The following is a 26,681-nucleotide window of genomic DNA, read 5'->3' as shown; positions in this document are numbered from 1 at the left end:
CAGCCTCTCTCCCATTTCTCCATTCGCCTTTCCTGCTCTCCAAGCAACAGGCTCTGCACCAATCCAAACTTTCCTTCTTTCCATCTACAAAATGATAACAGCCTTAATGTGCCTTTTCTGATTAGCAAAACGATATATATTTCGTTGAAAATATATACATGTATGATAGATACGAGCATGGGAAAAAAATTAAAATTACTTGAAATTCTACCACACGTAGAAAACAAAACCACTGACTATATTTTGATCATTATCCTTACAGCTGTCTTTTTATAAAAATAAAACAAATCCAAACTTTTAGAGAGGACCACACTGACATGACATTCTATAACCTGCTTTAAAAAAAAGCAAAAAAAAAAAAACCCGCACACCCATACGTTATGGAAATCCTTCTGTGACACTGCATATAGATTTATGTCACCATTTTCAACTGATCTAACCAATCCCTTGCTGGTAGGCATTTAGGAACAAGCTCATCTTTTAAAAATGCTAACGTCTCAAAATATTTGGATATACCATTGAGTGGGGGAAAAGTCAGAATTTGGTCTGTGCATTTTTATTACAATCATGAAAAACCATAGTGTCCAGGCATAATTAAACCAACTGTGCTAAGTGGGAGAGCGCGAAGAAATCTGTTTATAAAAGTGGTATTCAAACAGCAAAGAAAGTCGTTCAACAAAAATAACTCGTAAAACGCAAACGCCTCATTATCTTAAAAAATGCTATGATAGGTCACGCCTTAGTATAAAATATTTCAAGCAGCTGATCTCCACTTCATTGGACCTCACAGTTTTCTTCCCAAGGAGAAAAGGAGACAGTGGTCTGAAGCCGTATGATCTTTGAGAAGAAGGGGAAGAGGTGAGGGGTAATTCTGAGGCCTGAGCACTTGAGGGAGCCCACTGAACCACGGGCTGGGGGCTCAGAGCCCACCAAGGAGAAACCCTCAGCAAATGGACTCCACTTCCACATTTCTTACCAGTCTTGGTGGCCCAGGAAGCAGCGTTTGAGTGCACATGGCGTGTCTGGTGTGGCATGGATGCACCAGGACTATATATAACTGTAACATGAAAATGAGAGGCACAGAAAAGTAGCTGCCTAATGACAGCTGCAATGGTCATGGAATTAATTAACATTCACGAATAACAATCATCGATGGAGTCCTTACTTGATATCAAGCTCTGTAAAAAACACTGTATGTACAGGCACTATTAGCTCACTTGATCCTTCCAAAAACTCAATGAGGTAGGCACAATTACTTTCATTCCCATTTTACTGACCAAAAAAATGGGGTACAGTTGAGTAACTTAAATTATCTAGCAAAGTGTGGGAGCTGGTAAAGAACCAGGCAATGTGAATGCAAAGCCTGCACCCCCAACCTGTACACACTTCATGGTATTTACAAGCCCGGCACGATCTAGCAACGTGACATTGGGAATCGGGGTGCCCACCCAGACGTCGAGGGCAGCCAAGCCTCACACCTGCAGTCTGTTTTCCAGGGGGAGGAGAGCCTGGGAGCGAACCATCGTAATAAACCTACACAAGAAATCCACCACTGCCTTTCACTTCCAGGAGGTCACCATGGAAATGCACAAACCCAGATGCGCCCTAGAGCCAGTCCTCTCCGATCTATTTAGTTTAGTTTACACGTGCCCCTCGTCTGGGACTTTGGCCACGTCACCATGGTCATTTTTTAGCAGTAAAGTGGAGCGAAGGCACTCGTGACTAATCACAGAAGTCATTCCTGGAGGCAGCAGAGCTTGCAAGCTGAAACACAGTCTATTTAACTTAAACGTGCCGGGTGGAAGGGCTAGGATACGGTATTTGGGCAAACCGTTGACTGGGGGTTTGGTAGAGCTCTGGCTTGGGCGGCAGTGCCCTTCTCCCACCCGCCCCGTCCAGGCCGCGTGGCTCTAGGGCATGAGTGTGAAACTTCTGAATATTGTAAAGCACTACAGAATTTAAAGAATCTTTCATTCAATTAAATATAATTAAAACTTTTTAAAATGGTAAGACACTTTTATGTTATATATATTTTACCACAATTTAAAGAAAACGATAATAGTACGTATTACAGAAAAAAACCGGTGGTGGCACTCAGATACTTCTAATACTCATTGTATGAAATCTGGCATTGTGTGGGTTGAATAATTGGAGTTTAAGAAGTATGGGGTGGGTTTAATTAGGTAACTGTTATCAATGGTGAATCGCGAGTCATTGAAACAAAATGTCACAAACAGATGTCAAATACGACACTCAGTAGGTCCTTCCTGGTGTCCTAAAGCATTAGAGAGGAGGCCCCAAATCCACCCAAGAATTTGGACTCTTCCTCACAGCCTGCCAACCGCAGACCTTAGAGGTGGCACTCTCACCTGTTATGGGAGAGAGAGAGAAAGCTGTCCACAAACCTCCCTCACTCCCACCTCCTTATAGGATGGGAGGGTGGCGTTCCACAGAGCAGATCTGTGGATGTTACTAAATCCTACTGGAAAGAGATGGCCAATAGGTCTGAGATGCTCTGCTTCTTTAATAAGTAGATGTGGTGTATGAATCTCCAGGGAAGGGGGCCTGGAAGGAAAAGTTTCACGTACCTCTGTGACCCAGAACCTTACAGCCTCCCGTTACCACCCCCGGGGATTTCAACAGCCTGGAACTCATAACAGGAAACATCAGTGTCACAGACGTGACGGACTATTCGGAATAGCGTTAAGTGCAGACCTGGCTCCCCGGTTTACTACCTGTGTGATGGCCGGCAGTTATTTGAATTCTCTCAGCCTCAGTCTTTTTCCCTTTAGAATGGAGTAAGGACTCGGGCTCTGAAATCAGACAAGTGGGCTGCGAATTCTGTCTCTGGCCTCTTGACCAATGGAAGCTTGGTCAGGTTCCCTGGTCTTTCTAGACCTCAGTTCTCTCACTGTACTATGGGAGCAGTCACGGTACCCACCCCAAGGGTGACAGTGAGGGTGGGATGACAGGATACAGGGAAAGGGCTCACTGCAGTGCTCGGCACAAGGTCAGCACTCAACACACTTCATTCTTTGACCCTAAAAACTGTAAAGTGCTATATGAATGTCAGCATCCTATAGGGCCCAAGCCAAGTCCCACTCTTCTCTTATGAAGCTTCCCTTGCGGGAATCTAAAAGCGTTCTCACCTCCAGACTTACGCGGCGTGGAAGACCACTATATTCACCACAAATGTATCTGGCGTTTAGTCATACACTGATGTCTAGTATTATATCCTACATTGGTATCTAGTGATTCAGATAGAAGAAATCTTATGTCAAGTTCCTTTTTTTCCAAAACATAACCGGGGGGGGGGTGTTAAATGAATTTAAAAGCTACAAACGGGGCTTCCCTGGTGGCGCAGTGGTTAAGAATCTGCCTGCCAATGCAGGGGATACAGATTCGAGCCCTGGTCCAGGAAGATCCCACATGCCGCAGAGCAACTAAGCCCGTGCGCCACAGCTACTGAGCCCATGCTCTAAAGCCCGTGAGCCACAACTACTGAGCCTGCGCTCAAGAGCCTGCGAGCCACAACTACTGAAGCCCGCGGGCCTAGAGCCCGTGCTCCACAACAAGAGAAGCTACCGCAACGAGAAGCCCACGCACCGCAACGAAGAGTAGCCCCCGCTCGCCGCAACTTGAGAAAGCCCGCGTGCAGCAACAAAGACCCAATGCAGTAAAAAATAAAATAAATAAATTTTAAATAAAAATAAGTAAAAGCTACTTTTTTACCTACTGTAAAAAACATTTTTTAAGGGAAAGATATAACATTGAAAGCTAAAGTCTTCCATAAACTACCTCCTGGAGACAATCAATGTTGACAGGCTGCTGTGATCTTTCCAGATTTTGCATATATAAACATAATTTCTTTATTAAAATGGACTCATGCTCTGTATACTAATCTATTTTTTTCCTCAGATATCAGTCCATGTCAATACATAAAGATTGACCTTATTCTCTCTTAAACAGCTATAGAGTATTCCAGCATATGGCTATACTATAATTTACTTAACTGGTTCAATATAAACGGATACTTAGGTTGTTTCAAATGAATGATGACTTTAGGGCAAGATCTGTGCCCTCTATTTCGGCATCTTCATAGAGGTGGCACTGTGCACATGGTGAGAATTCAGTAAATCCTACTGTGTAAACTCCAAAAGTATTTGCCTCTGGGTCGCAGATGGTCACTGGGATGCAGTCCACCTAATATAAATTTCAAAAGCCAGCGCTGCTGTGCGAAGCCTGGATAGTAGTGGGCAATATTTGCAGTGCTGGCCCTGAGATTTAACTCTCAGACCAAAAAGACAAATAGTTCAATATAGTTTCCATGCCGGCTGCTTTCCCATATTAAAATTATTTGATGACCCAGCAATTCCACTCCTAGGTGTATACCCAAGAAGACTGAAAATATTATGTCCACACAAAAACTTGTACACAAATGTCCATGGCATCATTATTCATGTGGTGTGATGCAAACAGCCCAAATGTCCACCAACTGATGAAGGGATAAAGGAAATGCAGCATTTGCACACAGTGGAATATTACTCAGCCGTCAAAAAGAATGAGCTCTGATACACACTACTACATGGATGAACCTTGAAAACGTTAGGCTAAGTGGAAGAAGGCAGTCACAGGCTACATGTTATATGATTCCACTTACATGAAACGTCCAGAACAGGCAAATCCAAAGAGACAGAAAGTAGATTCATGGCTGGGGTAAGACCAATGGGAAGTGACTGCTAACTGCTTTGTTTGGGGGCTGATGGAAACGTAGAATTAGATAACGGTGATCGTTGCAAAACATGGTGAATATACCAAAAAAAACACTGAACTATACACTTTAAAATGCTGAATTTTATAGTATACAAATTATATCTCCATTAAATATGCAAAAAAGATTCTTTCAAAACTGGTTATCAGTAGGTGATTCTACTTTACCACTTCTTTACTGAAAGAATACGACGTGGAAACCACTGGAACGCCAAGTGCTGGGCCGGGTGCTGGAGACACGTGGTGAGCAAGCCCTTCTCCCGCCCTAGTGATGAGGTCCCATACGGTGGAGGTGGGGCAGTAAGGGCCGAGACGGGGGGGCGCAGGGGACGAACCGCTGAGGCAGAAGCAACGACCCTGCCCAGGGCAAAGGGGGGGCTTTCCACAAAAAGGGGGCTGTGGCCTGAGGATCGAGGACCAGCTGACCAAATGCAAAGCCAGAGTGTCCTAAGGGAAGAATTTGTATGAAGGGACAGAGGCGAGAGAAACCTCACAGTGGGGCTGAAAGATAACCAATAGGGAAGGGCCTCGTTACTCAAACGTGCCAAATGATGTAATTTAAAGATCCAACAAGTACTTGACTCCTCTTATGTACCAGGCATTGGGCTAGATGCTGAGAATACAACAGGGAACCAGGTCTATGCAGACACTGGCACAGCTTTTAGTATATAACGTGTATTTTCACGGCTACAGGATAAATAGGCCACGGCTAACTGATTCCTTGGTTTGAACATGGTATTTTAAAAGGACAAGGACAAATCTGTCAATATCTATCAAAAATACAAATGAACTTATGCTTGGAACCAATCATGCCACTTCCGGGAAAATATGCTACAAGATATGCCTGTATAGGTACCAAATGATGTGCGTACTAAGATATTCACTGCAGCATTGTTTATAAGAGCAAAAGACTGGAAACCACCCAAGTGTCCATCTAAAGGGGACTGGTTAAATGAAGTACAGAGAATCTATACAATGGAAGACTAAGCAACCCTGGACACAAATGAGGAAATTCTCTGTGTGCTGACATGGAAAGATCTCAGGGATATTGTGCAAGCAGAAAAAGGCAAGGCATGTAAGAAAGGAGGCAGGAATACGTATACATATACCTCTCTATATATATACGTATGTACGTGTATACACACACATATACATACATACACATATAACATACACATACATATATACATGTGTGTATGTGGAAAATCTATCATATATTTATAGCTGCTTGTCCCAGACGGTGGAGGTGGGGCAGTAAGGGCCGAGATGGGGGGGCACAGGGGCCGGAGCACTGAGGCAGCAGCAACTACCCCGCCCAGGGCAAAGGGGGCTTTCCAGAAAACCTAAGAAGGATAGGCAAAAATTAATAAAAGTGGTTACCTGGGGGCAGGGGAAGGGAGCCGGATGGGAAGAGGTAGGGGAGGGACATTTCTCAATCTATTCTTCTTACGTGTTTTTGATTTTTGAACAATGTGACTGTATTGCCAAATATCACCTATCCAAAAACATTCTTTTTTTAAGCTTTAAAAGGCCAGGATTCTAGGTTCTCCGTCTGTACGCACACGCTAAAGTAGCCAGCATTCCTAGTGAGCTCAGGAGCAGCTGAGAACCCAGAGAAGAAAGCATGGATGGAAAGGCTGCAATCGACCACCAGCAGCAGCAGAAAGGCAGCTCAAGACGCACTCCCCTGTGTGTGCGCTGGCCCAGCCTTGATCGTTTCACGCCAGCTACGTGTCAGGCACAGAGGGGTGGGGGACACCGAGAAAACGTGAAGCAACCCTTCCTTCCGGGGGGCACTTATAGCAAGTGCAAGGAGCCAGCCTTGTCCCTTCTGCCTGTGACTCTCCTGGTACAACTCTGATGGAGTCACTCCCGTGCTCAGGAATCTGCAGTGGCTCCCTATTACCTAAGCCGGGGAGCAAATCCAAACTTTGGGCCTCCGCGGCCCTGCCTGCCAGTCCAGACACATCTTCCATAACTTCCTTCCTGAAGCACCTCCCCAGCTTTGGCAACACAGAGCCACTTTCCACCCCCTTACCTCTCGGGCCTTTACACAGGTCCCTCCTCTGCCTGGAACACCCTCTCCCCGGCCTATCTGCCCGGCCAGCATCCCTCAGGCCTCCAGGCCCAGCGCAAACTTCTCCTGTCTACAGTGAACTGTCCCCAACCCTCCGGGGGCTTCTGCGCCCTCCTCTGACTCACACTGTACCCGTGCACATGAGAGCACCGACGACACCGCCCCCTCCCAGAGGACTCCGGGCTCTGTGACGGCAGCATCTTTGCCTCGTCATCTGTGACCCTGGCCCCAAGAACAGTGCGTGCGTGGCAGAGAGCAAATGCTCAATGCGAGTCGGGCTCAATGAATAAATGAGAGAAATACAGAGGCAGGTGGCAAGGAGGTGTGAACTCTGCTGGGGGCCAGGGAGAGCGTTCTGAGCCGGTGCTGCCAGTGCGATACAGGAGGTATCAAGGGAGAAGCGTGAGTCAGCCCAATGAAAGGGGGAGAGGGAAGATGGGGGAAGGTGCATAAACAAACGGGAGGCATGAAAGAAAAGTGTTCAGGAACCACTAGATGGTTTGTGACGAGGGGTCAGGGTAGGGGCGGGCCGAGTGTGGAGGACAAAGGCTGGTCAGACTCCAGGGGAGCCTTGAATGCCATGCCGAGCAGCCCAGACTTCGGGTGGGCACCACCAAAGGGCTGTAAGGGAGGGAGACCCAGGCCCAGCTCTGAGTCTGAGGACATCGGCGGAAGCTCCGTGGAGGAGGGGCCAGAGGGGAGGCCAGACAACAGGCTGAGGACCAAGGTAGGACTCACTGTCACTGTTCAGGTGAGAGAGGCCCAGGGTCTGAGCCAAGGCCGAAGAGCAGCGCTCGAGCGGGTACACAGAGCAGTGCAGAAGGTCAAGCTGGTGGGACTTAGTGACCAGACGCGGGGGCGAGGCCAAGGGAGCAGTGACCGCGGGGGTCTGCTCTGACACATGCACTTGCTTTAAAGCATTTCCCTCCTCTGCACACCATGTAAACTACAGGCACTGGGGGTCAGGGGGATTTAATAAAATCATGGGTGATCACCCACAGGCCTCGGGAAGAAGCCTCCCAGGGTTCCACCAGGGGGCGAGAAATCAGACAAGGGGCAAATCTCCTCCTTCTGTTCCCAGGGGCCTGGCATCAGCTCAGAGAGGGAAGGCATGTGGCAGATCAGGCAGCCCTCACCTTGTCCAGCACACGTCAAAGAATGACGACTGACACCTGTCAGCACCGCCTGGCAGAGCGCGGGCGGCCCCTCACGTACAGTGAAGGCAGCAACTCTGTGAACGAAGCCGCACACAGGCCAAGCCTCCCTCCTCTGTCCCCAGTCAACCCCCTGCAGCCCCATTCCCGCCCATCCCTAGGAAACCTCCCCAGAGGAGCCCCTCCGCCCTCCACCTCCTGTGACACTGAAACAAACCCGGCTTCCTCGGGTCAGGCCGCCATACTTGAGCGTAAGCCTCTTCACGGCTTATGCAGCCGAAAGAAAAAAGCGGGGGGCGGGGGGGAGATGTTCCACCTGGCTGAGGCCCGACTTCTTAAAAAATCAGAAATCACATTAGATGCAAAACATACTGTTTGAATAAGTCTGAAGGACACTTTGGTGATAAAGTCACGCGAAGCCGGCACCACACAGTGTCACAGAGACACCGGAGTTCAAGGACAGCCCCGCACCAGGCAGCCTCGGGCTGCAGCGGCTCCCAGGCGGAGCCCTCCTCCCTCCCTGCCCCTCCCCCGCCCTAGTCTGACCCTCACAACTGCCGGGTCGTACAGCGTGCCTGCCACACCGAGTGGACACCAGGGAGTTCAGGTGTGTGGGTCCCGGGGCATACTTCTCAGTTGGGGTGGAGACTGAAATTGTGTTGGGGGTTTGGGGGAGTTCTCCTGGGGGTCAGTGCCACAGCCTCCTCACCAGACTCACCTCCAATCTCACCTCCATGTATCTCCGGAACAAGGGACACAGCCTCACATCACTGTACTCCCGAAGCTCTTCAAAGACCCCCACTGCCTCCGGGAGAAAGTCTCAAGCTGTCGGCCACCACCATCCACCTGCCCCAGAGCCACTGCTCCCATCTTAACGTATTCTTTCTTCTGTAACCTTGGACCAGATACCCAAGCTTCCTGTAACCCTACGTAAAGTGAGTGCTGGTGGCTGTCAGCAAGGGCCTGAGTGACTCGCCCGGTGTGGAGGTCACAGGACAGGGCACAGGGCTGACCTCTCCATGCATCCCGTTCCCAGCTGCGTTCCAAATGCTGAGGGAGCCCCACACGGTCAAGGCATCGCTCCAACACCTCCCGAGTGTAACAGGAACGATGGGGAACACGCACTGGGCTCTCACCCTGCAACAGGCCGTCTTCTGAGCACTGTGTCTGTATTAACATTTCGTATTTTGTGTTGATGTTTCTAATCCTCCCAACGACTCTCAGACATAGTATTATCCCCATTTTACTGATGAGGAAACTGGGGCACAGAGAGATGAAATAATTTACCAAGATGACACTGCTAGGACATGGAAAACCAGAATTCAGACCCAGGCCATGTGGCTCCAGGCCCACGACCTCGGCCCTATAATCCATGCCTCTAACAGTCCCTAACAGAACCACACCACAAGGACCCCTCATTACTTATTACTACACAAACAAAAACCAAACCCTCAGGAAGCGACGTGGAGACCAGTGCTGTCCAACAGTACTTTCTGTGATGATCAAAATGTTCCATCTCAGCGCTACTGGGGACTTGAAATGTGGTCGGTGTGACTGAGGAACTGAATCTTTCGTTTCATTTCGTCTTGACGAGCTTATGTTTAAATAGCCAGGTGTGGGCTTCCCTGGTGGCGCAGTGGTTAAGAATCCGCCTGGCAATGTAGGGGACAGGGGCTCAAGCCCTGGTCCGGGAAGATCCCACATGCCGCGGAGCAACTAAGCCCATGTGCCACAACTACTGAAGCCCGCATGCCTAGAGCCCGTGCTCCGCAATAAGAGAAGCCACTGCAATGAGAAGCCCGCGCACTGCAATGAAGAGTAGCCCCTGCTCGCCGCAACGAAGACCCAGTGCAGCCAAAAGTTAATTAATCTAAATAAATAAATAGCCAGGTGTGGCTTGTGGCTGCCTATTGGATGGCACAGGTGAGGCCTACATTTGGTGAGTCCAAAACTGTGACATTTCAAACATTAACCAGAGCAGATAATTCCTACTTGAAACTAGGCTTCAGGAGGATGTCACTGAGTGCTGATGCATCTCCTCACAACATCTCTCCCCCTCCAGTACTGGTGTTAATTCCCTCTCATAATTTCGAGGCAGAAAGCATGCCCATGGGTAGAGGAGCTGCAGGCCTTGCAGATGGATTGGGAGTGTTATCAGCTGGCTGGGCAACGCCTTAAGCACGCTGCTGTAGATGTGGGGTTGGGGGGCGTTTCACACTCTAGGCTCACCCTACTGACCGAAATAAACCGGCCCCTAGGGGCGCGAGGGGTGGCGGGAACGAGCGGGTCCCTGAACGTGCACACACGCTCCAGCCAGGGCCCCGGACCACCCTGAGCACCAGCGCGACGAACGCTGAGAGGGCAGGGCAGGCGCTGGCCGTGCTGCCCAGGACAGAGACCTCTTCTAGCTCTTCCCGGGTCCCCTGTCAGCCTGGGAGGGGCCCCATGGCCTCTGACTCCAAAGTCACAGACAGAGCCCACCCCCTCTCCCATCCCAGGTGATTCCTTTCTAACATATGGGTTTTCTCCTCCCTCACCACTGGTTCCACTAAGCTCCATGACATGTCAAACCCAAATTCAGGCTAGATTTCAACTCAAATAAGAAATGAAACCAAAGCAGAAGTTGAGACCACTACCTCAACTTCAGAAGGTAGCGGAGGGCAACGTTTTTCTCATTAACCCTGAATCCGTGCGGCTGTGGGGAAGGTGCTCCTTCAACTGCAGTGTTACCCGTATGTCCCAGCCCTGTCCTGCATCAGCATTTTAGGAAGGCATGACCGAGACGCAGAGCAACTGACACTCGCAGGAAGCAGCGGGGCCCAGACTGGAGAAGGGGCCGCACAGCTACTTAGGGGCAGAGGCCCCGGGGCCCAGTCCTCACCCCTCCACTGCACAGCTCCCTGCCCGGGCTCTGTCGCGGGGACCCTGGAAAAGGAGCTCGTGCCCGCACGTCACGCCAAACCAGAGACCAAACTGCAATTACAGAAAAGAAAAAATCAGCGATCCCTCATTCCTTTCCACCTCCACCCCCTCTTCCAAACAGCAGTCACCAAATCCATACAAACAAGTTATTCCCTGCCCATCGAGGTCAAAAGCTGACCCAGTACAAAGTCGGAGAGCAAACCAAACACTCTGAACTCCAGAAGTGCTGGGTCTGAAAAGCCCCATCCCGTCCCAAGTCCCGAGGAAGAAGTTCCTCGGAGAGGAGATCCTTCTCTGCAGGGCATCGTGAAGGGACGCCGCAGCTTCCCGCAGGACTCTGGGAATCACGGAGCGAAGGTCTGCCTATCCTGGCATCGCTCCTCCAGGTCAGGAGCCCCCAGACTGCCCTTAACCTTCAGGAAAGGAGCTGATAATACATCCCCTGTCACCTCTCACCCCAAAGCCACGTTCTCACTGACTCTCAATGCTACTTTTCGAAGATGCCAGCACTGCGCTTGGGCACGCACAACAGACCAGAAACACTTGTTAACTAACCAGTGAGGTCGCGGGCTTTCCTCAAAGCAAGGGGGCAGAGGTTAACAGAGCAGGAATAGGCATGTTGCTGTATGTTACATCCCCACGCTTTGCCCATAGGTAGGCACATCCTTCTCCCTCCCCAGAGCCACAGAAGTCTTCATCATTAAAAAGTCTCTTTTTAAAATTCTCCGTGAAAACAGAGAGTATCTGCACCTTTATGATAAAGACGAAAAAACAAACTGATTAAACTAATGATACTCTGTCCTTAAAACTTAAGGAGCTTTATTAAGAAACCCTCTTCAAAGGCAGGACAACTGAGTCTCTGAGGATGATGTCCTTTCTCACCTCAGGTGCGACTCACCCCCACTAACCCAAAAGGCACATCACAGATCCCGCTGGGGTTTGATGTTGGAAATCTTAAGAAACCCTACGGAAGAGTTCTCTGAACCTCAAGCAAGGTTCCAATCAATGAAGGCCTCCGAGTGCCAGAAATCACACCTTGCACACACATACACACTCGCTGCCTTTGGTCAGTTCACTCATCCGCAAGGCTGTGACACACGAGATGCCCAGGAGTCACCACCATGCTTGTCTTCTGCCTGCTGACCACTCAGGGTGTTGGGTCTCTATTCAATAAACTCCCCCCTCCACCAACGGCAATGGCTTGAGGGTGAGGCCCAATGATCTGTAAGTTGCACCTGCCACTTTCATCAAGTTCAAGACCTCACTTCTCTCCACAAACAGTCTATCAGCTTTAAGCTACCACATCGTGACCTCCTTGAAGACAGGGACCCCACCTGGTTCATCTGCATTCCCAGAGCTCCACACAAGCACACGGCAGGCACCCAGTCCACAAACAGCTGCCGACTAAATGAACGCAGCACATTTAGGAAGGATCTGTCAATTTCGAGGCTTCTGCACACAAAATGGCATTCAAAGGCAGCGTCGGGAAAGCCAGTGAGCATATGCGTAAAAATGCACTGGGCTTCAGTCAGATGATGTGGGTTCAAGGCCCAAGTTTACCAGAAATTCACTCTGCTGTCCTGGGCAAATCACTCAACCTCTGGGGTCTTATTTTCCTCTTCTGTAAACACAGCAGATGATAGTCTAGGTTTCCCTTTAGCCCTTAGACTTGTAAAACGTGAAGAAAAGATGTGCCCTTGAGCTATGGCCATGATATTCACTTGTTGATACGGGCAATGAAGATATAGCAGCCAGAAGCAGCCACTCTCACGCAGATGTGGGCTAACAGCAGACAGTAACTTTAACAGGAGGTAAAGCCTCTGCCCACTCGCCCACGGTCACACGTGATACACACATTTGGGTCACTCTCTGGAGTCTTTCAGGGAGTCACTGCAAATGGCAACGACTCTTCCAGACAGAAAAGCCTCCAAGTGGAACCGTGACCCGCAGACATTACTTCCAGGTAATAAACAGATTCCACTCAGACAGAGAAAAATAAAGCGGCCTGTGGCTACATTCTGTAGACGCCCCATTGGTGGAAGCATCGGGGCTGAGCTCTAAATGTGAGCCAGACGTGGCTGACTTCTTGTTTTGGCTCCAACTCTAACTCGGAGCGAATGGTCCTTGGCCAAGTCTCTCCTCTAGAAGCCAGGCTCTGGATGGGTATGACAACCCCCATAAACCATCCAGATTACAGGGTGAGGCTAGTAAAGCATTTCACAGACGCAAAATGCTGCCAACCCCTGGAGACAGATGAGGGGAGCTGTCAAGAGGCAACGTGGCTCGGGCAGAGAGCCACAGAGCAGCGGCTCACCTAACCCTGCGTGCCCCCAAATTCCCTCCAGGGGCCTCCCAGTCCCCCACTCACAATCAGGCTCCGTTCCTTCACGCAGGAAAGCTGTGTGAACCTACACTGTCCAGGAGACCTGCCTGCAGAGCTCTTCAAACTGCAACGTCAACTCCCAATGTTAACCAGTGGTGACTAAGCTGGGCTGGGTTTCCTTCCACTGCGGACACGTGAGACATTGAGGTAAGTCAAGGCAAAGCAACAGGCTGTGTGAGAGACAAAGGTCTGCTCAGGAAACGAGACGGGCTGTGTCAGGAGCCGTGGTAGTAGCTTTACTGTTTTCTTTTCCCTTTTTTTGCCCCCTTTTCTTTAACCATTAGGTACCAATGGACACCAGATACACAGTGCTGGATGAAAAGGTTAAGAGATCGTATCAGTAAAGTTTCCCACCAAAGCTTGCTAATAGCACTCTGGCTGATTAGAAAGCACTTCTGTAGTTTGGGAACTCTAATCCGCTCTTATCAACCCTCCAGCTTAGGCATTTATCAGGGTGGGAACGGGAGATATATCAGCTCTGCCACAGACTGATTTCTGGGGCCCCTGCCCACGACGAAGCAGATCAGAAAGGAGCTCATGCCTGCCAGAGTGAAGTTTTCTCCATAGCAACACATGCGACTCTGCAAACAGGCAGGACTAGACTGGGCCGGACAGTGCCCCCAGGAAGCAGCGGCCAAGGGTGCAGACAACAGAGGGAGCAAGAGGAAAGTGGCACCGACGGAGCTGGCGGGGCAGCTGACAGCGGCAGCTCTGAGACCCTCCAGCACCCCCAGCCCACCTTCCAATAAGATGGATGGCAGAGGGACAACAGATGTTCTCTGTGGAGCAGGGGAAAGAGGCACCCAGGGCAGAGTGATCGCCCGCTTTGGAGCAGACAGCTGGCACTGGAGAACTTGGGGGAAAGGTCTCATGGAAAAAACAGGTCCTATCTAAACTGAAATTCAAGCCAGGCTGATGGCGGAAGGTGTTCTCACACACCCAGCAATGACGCCAATAACAGGGGCCACCAGCGTGGCGGCTGAGACCATCAGTGCGGGACATCTGTACCTTCATCGTGCTGTGAGGGTTAAAAACTCACTCACTGATAGACACCACCTTTCTGGATGTCACATTTTTGCCAAAAGAAGAAACGGGGATCACCGAGGTGCCCTTACATCCCACAGGACAGGGTTACTTACACTTGAGGCTGGACCAGGAGGTACACTAGTTCCAAATCTCTGCTCTTTTGTTCAGATCACTGAAATGCGGGTAAAAATCCAACCACAGAACAAGGGCACCTAAGAGACTAAGTGGCCCTTCTCGGCTTCCCCTGACTCATTTCTCTAGAACGCCACTGATGAGCCACGTCAGAGGCTGGAGAGGAAGATGCGTAAGTCAGGAACTGTAACAGCTGGCAGAAGAACATCTTCAAAAGCGATTAGGAATTAAAATAAAAGCGACATCTGCCCTCAGATGTACATCTGTGCCATGTGCACGGCTCTTTGTAATAACAGAATGTAAGCAGAGCTGTCTTACAGCACTAATGCTAAGGGGCAGGACCAGCAGCCTCCCTTCAGGTTGTGATGTCTGCAGGGATGCCTGGGAGGATGTGCACTGGTGCCACGGAACCCGTGTCCTGCCAGGTCGTGACACAACGGGCTCCCACTGTACACGCTGCAAACACATCACCCCGACAAGCTGGCCGTGGTGTCAGCAACCGGGAAGAAGGCAGTTCCTGGAGAAAAGGTGGCTCCACCACATCTGCCTCCAAAACAATTAAAAAGCAAAAACCAACCACTACCCCCAAAGTTCTCTGGGCCCTAAATTCTTAAAGTCATCACAGACCAAACAGGAACCCAACCTCCAAATGACGGGCCCAGAATTTCAGAACCATTTCCGTGCTGCAGAGCCAGCAGCGCCCGCAAATGAGCTTTGCAACAAACAGAAAAAGTCTGTCTCGAAATGACATTTCGTAGGTAATGTACAAGTGGCTTCCTCTCTGCTGGATGTGCCCCCTTGTTCTCATTCTCTGTTCTCGCTAATGAGCGCCTTTTCCTCTCTCTTCCCCCTGCCTGTTTCAGTTTGAAACGTGGCACTGTGGCACCAAAGGAACAGGACATTGGAAAGGGAAAGGAGAGGGGAGGCGGCTTTCAAATCTGACACACACCCCACTGGCTGCCCACACCCTGAAGGCCGCTCCGGCCGGGCTCCACCTCAGACAGGCCTGAAGGACCAAAGTGTGGAGTAGAAATCCCCCTTGCACCACCTCTCCCCGGCAGAGTCAAGAAAGAGAAAGCTGGAAGGGAAGGAGGGGGAATGAAGCTCCGCATTCCTGACATTTTTTAGCCAAGTGCTGTGGCTGCACAGAGCAGCTCTATTCCAATCAGCCCGCAGGACTGAAAGAAAACCTGGGCTCGGGGGAAGAGCCTGCCCCGGCCTCGGAGATGGGAGAAGGAACCTCAGGAGGGTTCAAAACGGAACCAAACAGAGGTGGGAGGGCAACCCTTTCATGTGTGTTCCCCAAAGGAGGTGATCCCAAGGGAAGGAACTTGGAGTCATCATCTCCCAGGGGACAGAACTAAAGTCCTGGGGTTCCTGCGGGGGAACGAAAGGCCCTCTGAACGCTGGTAAGCTGACCAGTGAGTTGGGGAAGGGGCGAGGCAGGGAAGAAGTGGAGACCAGTTAAGATGCAAGGGCCAGGCTGTGGCTGGCTGGGGTCGGGGGAGAGGGCCCCAGCTCATTGGCAGAGGCTGGGCAGGGGACCCCAGAGGGAGAAGTAGCCAGGAGACTCGCTCTTTGTGGGAAGAATTATAATTGAGTTTTCCTGATTCAGCTTCTGAATGAAGGCATCCTAGCCCTGCCCAAGTTAGAAACCCAAAAGCCTGCCGTCCTCTCTCCCTGCCTTCCCCTCCCCTTTCCATCTCCTTCCGTCCTCACTCCTAAGAAAAAGTGAGTCGTGTTAAGTGCTGGCCTGCCCCCCATCATCTGCATCCCTATATACACACACACGTACACACCACCCCTCCAGGGAAGAACCCAGATGACCCTGAGTGATAGCTTGTAAGTCCCTGGCTGGTTTACCCCAACTGTGAGGATGCCCACATGTGTTTCTCTGAGGTCCTGCTCTCATCTGGTAGGGAGAGCAGAGTTCCAGAAATCTGAGTCCCCCCGGCAGATACCTGTCTCTGTGGAGAGTCAGTTGGTAGGTACAGACAATGAAGACCTACTGTGTGCCTAGTGCAGCAGAACACACGTGATTCATAAGGGAGGTCTGGACACGGCCCTCCTCCTCCCAGACCAGCCTGCACCGACCCACAACGTACCTCCAGTGCACCTTCCTGAGGAGACAACCTGTCCTGTACGTACAGATGCCGCGGGGCGAAGGTTCTACCAGAAGAGGGTGGTGGGACAGGGAGCCGTGAGGCAGGCATTTCACCCCTGGCCCTTTCCACACTCCCCAGTCCAATCCCAAAAGGGGGAGGAGGGCAGGGCGGTTTTTTCAGGGTTTTTTTCCCACCCTGGGCCTTCCTCTTGTCATGTACTGGAATTAAGGGCTCCTAGCACTTTCCACCTCCCATGGACGGCCAGGTTTAACCAACAGGACTTTCCACCAGACCAGAGGCAGCGAGGGAAGGAGGTACTGAGCTCAAATACTCGGCAGCTCTTTTTGAGCAAAGGTAAAAGCAGGTAGAGCCACCATCCTTAATGAATGCCAGACACACAGCAGAGAGACCCACCAGGCTATGCAAGAGACGTCGCTGGCTGTGAGGGCTACAGCTGTCACGTGTCTTTCCAACCACACCCTCCAAGTCTGGTGACAAGGCACTGGGAGGCCTCTTAGAATGGAGGACAGCAAGGAGACACTGAGAGCACTGGCTGGACCAAACAAATTTTCTCCTATCCCGCTAAGCTATTAAGATCAACAATAACAGGGTTTCAGGAGCAAACGACCTGATTTCACATTGGTAGAACCTGTTATGGCTTTTGCTGCTCCCATGATCTCAGTTAAACCTCACAATAATGCTGTGAGGAAGACAGGTTTTACTCATCTGTAATGATGGGGAAACTGAGGCTGCATCTGTTTTTTATTTCGTCAAATTAGTGACAGAGCAGGGACCGTGACACCGGGACCACCCTGGCTTGACAAAGCCCTCGCCGCCGATACATCACGAGAGCTGTCGGGGTGGGTGGAAGGAGTAAAGGAGGCCTGCAGACCCTGAAGCCCAGCCAAGGACACATGCAGACATCCAACGCTGACTCGGCCACCACAAGAATGTCCCCAGCTTGAGGGCAGCTTCACTGACCAAGCAGGGCCCTTGTCATCCTTAGAGAGGAGATAGGGAACCCAGAGACAGAGGGACACAGAAGAGGTAATTAGCCACGCCAGGAATCTTCCATCTTCAAGGCAATTTATAGAGTTACAGCTTCCTAACCCATTCCTGAGAATGCAGATAAGCTGCCCACGAAGTGTCACTCACATATCTGACCCTTGAGACAAGACAGACCACAGCAAGTCCTATACTCAGCGTTTGCCAGTTCTCCCTACTTGTGAATATCACATTTTTCTGGCTGTCGGGAGTAGGGAATCCTTCCCATCAGCCCCCTTGGATTCTGACCCCATTCAGGCTTACTAAAACTCCCTACTCCATGAGGCCTGCCCCAGCTGTCCTGAGCAGGACCCCGTCGTCTCCCCCTACCCAAATAGCTTTTAGAGAATCACCTTTCCCCTAAAAGCGGAGGGTATCCCTGGGCCGTGCCTTGCTCCTGTCACAGAAGAAGCTCTGGGTCCACCACAGATGGATCTGAATGAATAGTTCACAGAGTGAAACAGGGTTTATGAAAACTGGCCTTTTGGGCAAGAGTAAAAAAAAAAGGGGGGGGTGGGGAGGGTGGCGGGAGGACGGCAGAAGTGCACTGCTGGGATGGGGCCAGGGCCACACGTGAACACCCCGAGTCTGGCCCAGAGCGGAGGATGCAAAAGACCCCGAAAATCAAGTGGGAGGAGGAAAGGGGCCGGGGTCCCTCCCACTGGAAAAGCCCAGAGGAGCTAGCAGCCACGGCTTGGGAAGGGGAGTTGTGCAATGACTGCGGGTCTGGAAGTCTCCGGGCTTGGCTCCCGGACACCAAAAAGGAACCCGCGCTGGGCGGGCCGGGTGGCAGCTCTGCGGTTGGTTCGAGGCCAGGCTGAGGATTCGGGGCTGCAGGGAGAGCTGCAGGGTACGGTAGGTGCCCAAAAGGGCGGCAGGGCAGGCGGGCACGGCGCGGAGCTGGCGGCGGTGTCTGGGCTGACTAGGAGGCCGAGGGGCGCACAGTGCACAAAGCCGGGGGTGCGGGGGACCGACACGGCGGCCGGGCGCCCAGGCGCAGACGCGGACCCCGGAGACCCGCAGGGGGACGTCGGGCGGCGCGCGAGAGGGGCGCTCACCGCCCCGCTGTCGCTCACCTCGAACATAAGCCCGATGAGGACGCAGAGCACCAGGCAGAAGCCGATGTCCGCATGGTTGTGGATGACGAACTCCTGGCTGAAGAGCGGGTAACTTTTCGTCCTCCGGCGGAAAGCCATGGCAGCGGGCGCGCACGGCCGGCGGGGCCCGCAACCGGCGCTCACCAGCCGCCGCGCAAACTTCTCGAGCCCAGGCCCACTCCGCCCGCCGGCCCGCCGCCCTCTCGCCCTCCCGCCGCCGGCCCAGCGCCCAACAACTTCTGGGGCCCGCCCCCTTCCTCCGCCCGCCCCCGCCCCCGCCGTCCGGAACCGCCCCCGGCGCAGCCCCCTCGCCGCCCGCGGCCCGCACTCGGTGCGCCTGGCTCGCTCGGGCCCCGCCCCCCGCGCGCTTAACCCTTTCGCCGCTGGGGACGCGAGGGGGCGGGGCCGGGGCCGGGGCCGGGGCCGGGCCGGGGCGGGGCCGGAGGGCGGTGCGCCAGGCTGGGTTCCCCTTGCCCGGCGCTCGCGCCCCGCCGCGTTCTCCCGGCCGGGAGCTGGCAGAGGGGCGCAAGGACGCACGGCCCTACCCGGACAGGAAGTGGGCCCGGGTTTCCCACTCCTCGGCGGCCGCTCCTTCCTCTGCGGGAAGGGAAGGGCCGCGGAGGCCGCGGGCTGGCCGCGGGGTGGGCAGCTCAGCTCGGTGCTTCCGGAGGTGCGGGCTGTGGCCTTGGCGGGCTGAGAGCCGCTCAGGTTCGGTGCTGGCCGGCATCCTCGTTGGCCACAGCGGCCTGCACGGATGATAATGAATGGACGGTTAACCAAGTATTCACTGAGAGCTAGAGAGGGTTAGGCACGGTTCAGATTGCTAGGAATATGCAGCAAAGACCCTGCCCTCGGGGAGCTTGCTTTCCAATGGGCGGGAATGGATGGATCGGTGCAGTTGTGCTCTCTTAACTTTTGAGAACTTTGTGCTACTATAAATTAGTTTTACACGTTTTACCCAAAGTCTACCTTCGATGTTAATTGATCCGAAAAAGTGGAAGAATAAACACTGAAGAAGAAAAGAACTTTCTCATTGAAAGTTTCTGTTTAATATTAAGTTTTAAAAGTACTCGTGGAGGGCTTCCCTGGTGGTGCAGTGGTTGAGAATTCGCCTGCCAATTCAGGGGACGCAGGTTCGAGCCCTGGTCCCGGAAGATCCCGCGGAACAGCTGGGCCCTGGGCCCGTGCGTCACGGCTGCTGAGCCTGCACTCTGGAGCTCCCAAGCCACGACTACTGAAGCCCGGGAGCCTGGAGCCTGTGCTCCGCAACAAGAGAAGGCACCGCAATGAGGGACCTGAGTGCCCGAACGAAGAGTGGCCCCCATTCTCCGCAACTGGAGAAAGCCCCGTGCACAGCGACGAAGATCCAATGTAGCCTAAAATAAATAAATTTTTAAAAAAAAACTACTCATGGAGGACAAAAGGTATTTTTCATAAATTAAATTGGCAAATATTGGATTTAGTCCTACCAGTAATGAAGGAGTCAACTAATCACTTTCCAGAGGTACAAAATGAGAAAAGAACTATTTAATTCCTAGTCCCTTTTTTATTAGGTCCACAGCTATTTCACTTCTAAGTAAATACAATTTCTTAGAAATGGCACAGTGTATGAAATGTGATTGAGTCTGGACTTATCTGGAGTTCTGAGATAAATTTTCCATCTTAAGTTTCTTGACTCCAGTATTTAGTCTTTGGTCTTTAATTCCTTTATCTGACATAAGGAAATGAGAAAGTAATGCCTATATCGGACTAAAGCTAATTTAACTTCAAGACTGACCTTTCTTAAAGTTGGACCTTAATCTCGTGAGGAATAGAAAGATCCAGAACTCTGGAACATCTCAATTTTCCATCTGTGAAAAGGTGTTCAAATCTTCAAACTGCAGCCATATCTATTAGGTTGAACCCTATGAAACTGACTTCTTTATAGGTCAAAACCAGAACACCAGCATTTCAGATGGTTCAACCTAATAGTTCCCTTGTGTTTCCACATGACCATTTGTAGAGGATGTGGTGGTGGGAATTTCTTGCAAAGGTGGGATGCTAAAAAAAAAGAAAAAGGTGGGATGTTGCTATCCCCTTAACATTAAGAGTTTAGTTGGGAAGTCCTGGGACATAGTTAGGTACTAGAACCTCCATATTTATAAATGAGAAACATGAAATAAAGGGGATGACTTAGGGCTCATACTGATGACTGCCAGCTCCAGACCCTTCCAAATATAATTGAACAACTAGACACGGGGTTCTTAGCTGTATGATTTAATATTTCATTACCTTGAAACCCCAAGGAGGAAGTCCTAGATGCCTACTTCATCCATTGCAACCACCTCTTAAGTCCTAGTTTCAAGACCTTCAACCCCAAATGGATCTCTTCCCAACCCCTCTCATGCAATCGGTCATGGAGTCCCATGAATTCTTACCTCAGAATCTCTCCCACCAACTCTCACCTCCACCACTCTTCACGGGGCCCACAGAAATTACCCATGGTTACACTGCCTCCAGTATCTCCCCCCTTCAACACATCTTTCCATTAGAAACATCTACTGAGCACCTGCTAAGTGCCAGATGCTGTGCTAGTTACTGAAGACAAAGATAGGACAACCCCTGTTGGTGGTTTTAAAATATGTCCTCAAGTTCTTTGATATTCCAACCTTCAAGAGATAGCAATTAATTCCCCTCTTCCCCTTGAGTGTGGGCTGGATTTAGTGGCTCACTTTTAACAAATAGAATAAGTTATGGTGTGTGACTTCCAAGACTAGGTCATAAAGGCATTTTGTTTTTCTCCTTTCTCTCTTGTCTTGATCACTTGCTCTGGGGAAAGTGGGCTGCCATGTTGCGAGGATACTCAAGCAGCTTTAGGGAGAGGTCCACATGGACAGGAACCAGGACCTCCAGCCAACAGCCAGTGCTAACTTGCCAGGCTTCTGCATGAGCCATTTTGGAAGCAGATCCTCCAGCCCCAGTCAAGCTTTCAGATGACCACAGCCCTGCTGACCTCTTGACTGCAACCTCATGAGAGACCCCCTAGCCAGAGCCAGCCAGGTAGCCACTGCCAAATTCCTGACACACAGCAGCTGTGAGCTAATAAATATCTGCTGTTTTAAGTCGCTGAATCTTGTTGTCACTGGTTATGCAGCAAGAGGTATGCTGGAGCTTACAATCTATTAGAAGAGACAGAGACATCATTACAATTCAGTGTGATGATGGTGACTCTAAGAACAACTTGAAATACATACCCTATGAGTGCAAAGAAGAGGTAACTTAATTCTGTCTGGGGTAATGGGAAGAGGACATTTGGGCTGGACCTTTATCTGGTAGGATCTTACTGATAGAGAATGCAGGAGCGGGGTGGGAGATGAATTTTGGAGGCTTAAGATGGAGCTAGGTTGTAACAGGTTTCAAATGCCATGATAAAGAACTGTGACTTTCAGTGTATCATAAATACCTTACAATTTTATTTGTCAATTATACCTCAATAAAGCTGAAAAAATTTTTTTTAAAGAATTGTGACTTTATTCTGCAAACAATGGGAATTTTTTAAGCAGGACCAAATCTGGCTTTAAAGAGAGAACCATCAGGAATGTGAAAGATTGTTTTGATTTAAAGAGTAGTATCCTGGGCTTCCCTGGTGGCGCAGTGGTTGAGAGTCCACCTGCCGATGCAGGGGACGCTGGTTTGTGCCCCGGTCCGGGAAGATCCCACATGCCGCGGAGCAGCTGGGTCCGTGAGCCATGGCCGCTGAGCCTGCGTGTCCGGAGCCTGTGCTCCGCAACGGGAGAGGCCACAACAGTGAGAGGCCCGCGTACCGCAGAAAAAAAAAAAGGTAAAAAGAGTGGTATCAGGAAGACCATTTGAGAAACTATTAGAACAGCCCAGTTAAAAACAAAGCAAAACAAAACAAACCCCTTCTCAAAGAATAGTGGCGATAAGAATAAAACAGAGGTGAATTATTTCAGGGACAATTGTACGGGTTAATTAATTGGATTTGGTGATTGCTTTAATATATGATGTATAGGAGTTGGAGGAGTCAAAACTTTAGGCTACAATGACATAAATGATGGTGGGACCATTAAAAAACATATATGGGGAGTTCCCTGCTGGCACAGCGGTTAAGAATCTGCCTGCCAATGCAGGAGACATGGGTTCGAGCCCTGGTCTGGGAAGATCCCACATGCCATGGGGCAACTAAGCCCGTGTGCCACAGCTACTGAGCCTGCGCTCTACAGCCCGCAAGCCACAACTACTGAAGCCCTCGTGCCTAGAGCCCGTGCTCCGCAACAAGAGAAGCCACCGCAATGAGAAGCCCGCGCACCACACAAAGGGTAGCCCCTGCTCTCCACAACTAGAAAAAGCTCACGTGCGGCAATGAAGACCCAACACAGCCATAAATAAATAAATAAATAAATAAATAAATAAAATTAAAAAAAAAAACACGTATATGGAACAACAGAGAAAGAACAGTCATAAGCGAGGAGAAGCTGGCCTCAGCTGTGCACAAGCTGAGCCTGAGGAGTCTCAGGATGTTCAAATCGATGCTTTGACAGGTCAGTTGGAAACCATTGGACTGGATTAAGGGAGAGAAAGTCAGAATTAAAGGTATTTGTGCTTCATCTGCAAGGGGACTGTGGAAGCCATGAGGTTAACTAAGTGTTCCCAGGAGAGTGTGCTGAGTGAGGAAAAGCCCGAGGTCAGCAGAATCTGAGGGACCCCCAACTCTGAGAAGGGGGGAGAAGGAAAAGGAAAGGGGGGCGGGTTGAGGAAGCCATAACGCAAGCATTTCACCAGGGCAGGTTAAACTAGGCAGGATAAGAGGATGAAGCCCCTAGGTGCTGGCATTATGGCCTTTGAGGGCCCACTCTTTTAAAAAAAATTTTTTTAATTGAAGTATAGTTGATTTACAATGTTTCAGGTATACAGCAAAGTGATTCAGTTATATATATATATACATATATACTTTTTCAGATTCTTTTCCATCATAGGTTATTACACGACATTGAATATAGTTCCCTGTCCCATACAGTAGGGCCTTGTTTTTTATCTATTTTATATATAGTAGCATGTATCTGTTAATCCCACATCCCTAATATATCCCTGCTCCCCCTTTCCCCTTCAGTAACCGTTAAGTTTGTTTCTATGTCTGTGAGTCTATTTCTGTTTTGTAAAGAAGTTCCTTTGTATCATTTTTTTAGATTCCACATATAAGTGTTATTATATGATATTTGTCTTTCTATGTCTGACTTACTTCACTCAGTATGATAATCTCTAGGTCCATTCATGTTGCCGCAAGTGGCATTATTTCATTCTTTTTTATGACTGAGTAATATTCCATTGTGTGTATATACAACATCTTCTTTATCCATTCATCTGTCGATGGACATTTAGGCTGCTTCCACGTCTTGGCTATTGTAAACAGCGCTGCAATGAACATTGGGGTGCATGTATCCTTTCCAACCATGTTTTTCTCCAGATATATGCCCAGGGGTGGGATTGCTGGATCATATGGTAACTCTATTTCTAGTTTTTTAAGGAACCTCCATACTGTTCTCCACAGTGGTTGTATCAATTTACATTCCCACCAACACTGTAGGAGAGTTCTGAGGGCCCACTCTTAATTGGACATTGGAGGAGGCATAGTTAACAGTGGGTAGAAGATGAGAAAAGGTGAGAAAATAGTCTATTCTTTTAAGAAGTTTGGTGAGAACAAGGGAAATGGATAGTGCCTTAGGAGATACAGAAGATCCAAGGAAGGATCTTTATTTTTTAAGATCAGAGCATATTTGGAGACAGAGAAAAAACACTCAGGAGAGGGAGAGGGAAATACTTAAAATACTAGAAATATGGGAGATCATGGATGAAACCAAGGAGGAGGCATGAGGGTCACTCCTCTGAGGCTGGGGCAACAACCTAAGATGGGTGAATCTATAGTTAGGTCTGGACGTGGAGGAGATAATAACCTTTCATGTTTATATTGTGCTTTACAGTTACCCTGTGAGGGAGGAAAGACAGTGATTACCAACCCCTTCTTATAGCTGTTCTGAGACTCATGAAAGACAAAGGGCCACATAATTAGCAGGTAGCTGAAACAGGACTCAGGCTAGAGATCAGCACAGGGTCCCCTCTGCCCACCCAAACTGGAGCCTTTCAGCCTTCCTAGAGCATGGCACTGATCAAGTAAGCACCATCTGTCTCTCCCCACCTGTCCCATCATGGCAGCTGATAATTCTGAAACACCAATGCTTAACTAAATTGGAGTAGCCCCTCTTTCCAGAACAGACCCTGCAGTTTCCAATCTCTGTGTCTTTGTTCCTCTCACAAGGCCCTTGTGCTATGTCCCTTTGCCTATAAGGTAACTATCCTTGAAGATAAAGGGTGTGTACCTCTTCCTTCACAAAGCTGTCTTCAGGGCACTTAGGCTGGAGGGGTCACATAGCACCTGTGCACACCTCTCAGGTAGCAGCAAGTTCTCCTGCAATCAGTGGATTTGTCTATGAGTTTTACACACCCTTCGGATGGTGTCACCTTTTAGGGCAGGAAGCTAGCCATTCGCTCTGATTCCATCAGCACCAAACACAATAATCCCACGTGGTGTGTTCTCACTGAGTGTTGTTTTAGTGAATAAATGATTGAAAGAGAGATGCCGTTGCCATGGCCGGTATAAGAGTGACCACTAGCCCCGGGAAATGGAAAATGTCTTTTCTCATATAACAAGAAGTCCTGAATCAGTTCATTCCCAGGGGTAAGTGATTCATCCAAACCTGGATTCTCACTGTCCTGCCACTTTGCCACTCTGTGTTTGCTTTTGTCTCAGACTTGTCCCTCATGGTTACAAAGGGGCTGCAACAGCTCCAGGCATTCTATCTTTCATACAACAAGACCCAAAATTCAGACAAGAAAGAGGGGGGCATTTTGAAGAGTGAAGAAAACTTTCCCAGAAATCCCAGACTTTCCCCTCATGCCTCATTGGCCAGAAATGCATCACATGCCCATTCCTAAACCAGTCATTGGCAAGGTGAGTGGAACTGACATGACTAGATTAACCTCACCAGGAAGGCATCCTCAGAGGAGCTGAGGAGACTTTCAGCCTGCTTTGAAGATCCTGACTAGGTCCTGGCAAGAAAAAAGGCGGGGAACTAGTATGGAGCAGGCATCCAGAAGCATCTGCACCATAATTTTTGTCAGGGCTTTTTACTCTATATATTTTCACCTCTTTTCCTCAAGGGACTCATGGCACTCTTGCCCAAAATGAGTCTTGCTTTCTGGTTTCCGTACAGTAGACACATGAGCTTTGCAAATGGCACACACCTACCAGTCACTGTTGAAGTGTCTCGCTGATGGAGCTGCAGCTTGACAAAGTGTAGTGTTGGTGCTCCAGCATGTCGGTCCAGCATGTCATATCAGGCACAACATTCTTGCCTCTGATACCACAGCAGTTTAGTGGAATCAGTGGTATACTAAGGTCAGGGCAGTGGAAGCAGTCAGCCCTGGGGGCACGCATGAAGGCATTGCACGATCTATAAAGAATTTTAAAACAATGATAAACCTCTAAAGGCAATGTGGTATCCTGGATTTAACCCTGGAACAGAAAAAGGACATTAGTGAAAACATGGCTGAAATCCCAACAAAGTCTATAGTTTGGTTAATAGTATGGTACCAATGTTAATTTCTGTGTTTTGAAAAATGTACCATGGTTACATAAGCTGAGTGAAAGGTTTATGAGGACTCTCCATAATATTTTTGCAACTCTCACGTAAATCCAAAATTATTTCAAAGTTAGAAACAAATTTTAAATGACAAAAGTGACTAAAATTCTTTGTTTTTTAATTACCACCATGGCAATTCTAAACAATGTTAGAGGTAAAAATACTTCCCCAAATCTTTTGGTCTAAATTCTAAACAATTGTTGTTGCTGTTGAGTTTTAATAATATGTATGTAAATTTCAACCTTGCCCATTTTTACTATTTATCTTTTAATAA

The 26,681-nt window shown here is 49.7% G+C and overlaps 1 protein-coding gene and 1 long non-coding RNA gene across 8 annotated transcripts in view; both read right to left on the bottom strand.

Moving 5' to 3' along the window:
* Positions 1-18,916, bottom strand: part of TRAM2 (translocation associated membrane protein 2) — a 75,099-nt gene extending 56,183 nt beyond the window's left edge. For both annotated transcript variants that reach the window (XM_022582117.3, XM_089918625.1), the window contains exon 1: positions 18,690-18,916. In XM_022582117.3, the coding sequence (XP_022437825.1) occupies positions 18,690-18,809 (120 nt within the window). In that variant the 5' untranslated portion in view covers positions 18,810-18,916. The remainder of the gene's footprint in view (positions 1-18,689) is intronic.
* Positions 18,917-19,187: 271 nt separating this feature from the next.
* The window catches only part of LOC111178915 (uncharacterized), an 80,533-nt gene continuing 73,039 nt past the window's right edge, over positions 19,188-26,681 (bottom strand). For 4 of the 6 annotated variants that reach the window (XR_016394594.1, XR_016394590.1, XR_016394591.1 and 1 more), the window contains 2 exons: positions 26,014-26,218; positions 19,188-25,173 (listed from right to left, as the gene is read on the bottom strand). This is a non-coding gene — a long non-coding RNA (uncharacterized LOC111178915). Of the gene's footprint in view, positions 25,174-26,013; positions 26,281-26,681 lie in introns of all 6 variants that reach the window. The other 2 variants (XR_016394595.1, XR_016394593.1) reach the window with 2 other exon arrangements.

The sequence above is a fragment of the Delphinapterus leucas genome, chromosome 10, assembly GCF_059928025.1.
Source record: "Delphinapterus leucas isolate spDelLeu-1000000601 "Yukka" chromosome 10, BTC_Dleu_Yukka2, whole genome shotgun sequence".
NCBI classification, from domain to species: domain Eukaryota; kingdom Metazoa; phylum Chordata; class Mammalia; order Artiodactyla; family Monodontidae; genus Delphinapterus; species Delphinapterus leucas.
This window is presented reverse-complemented; position numbering and strand designations above follow the sequence as displayed.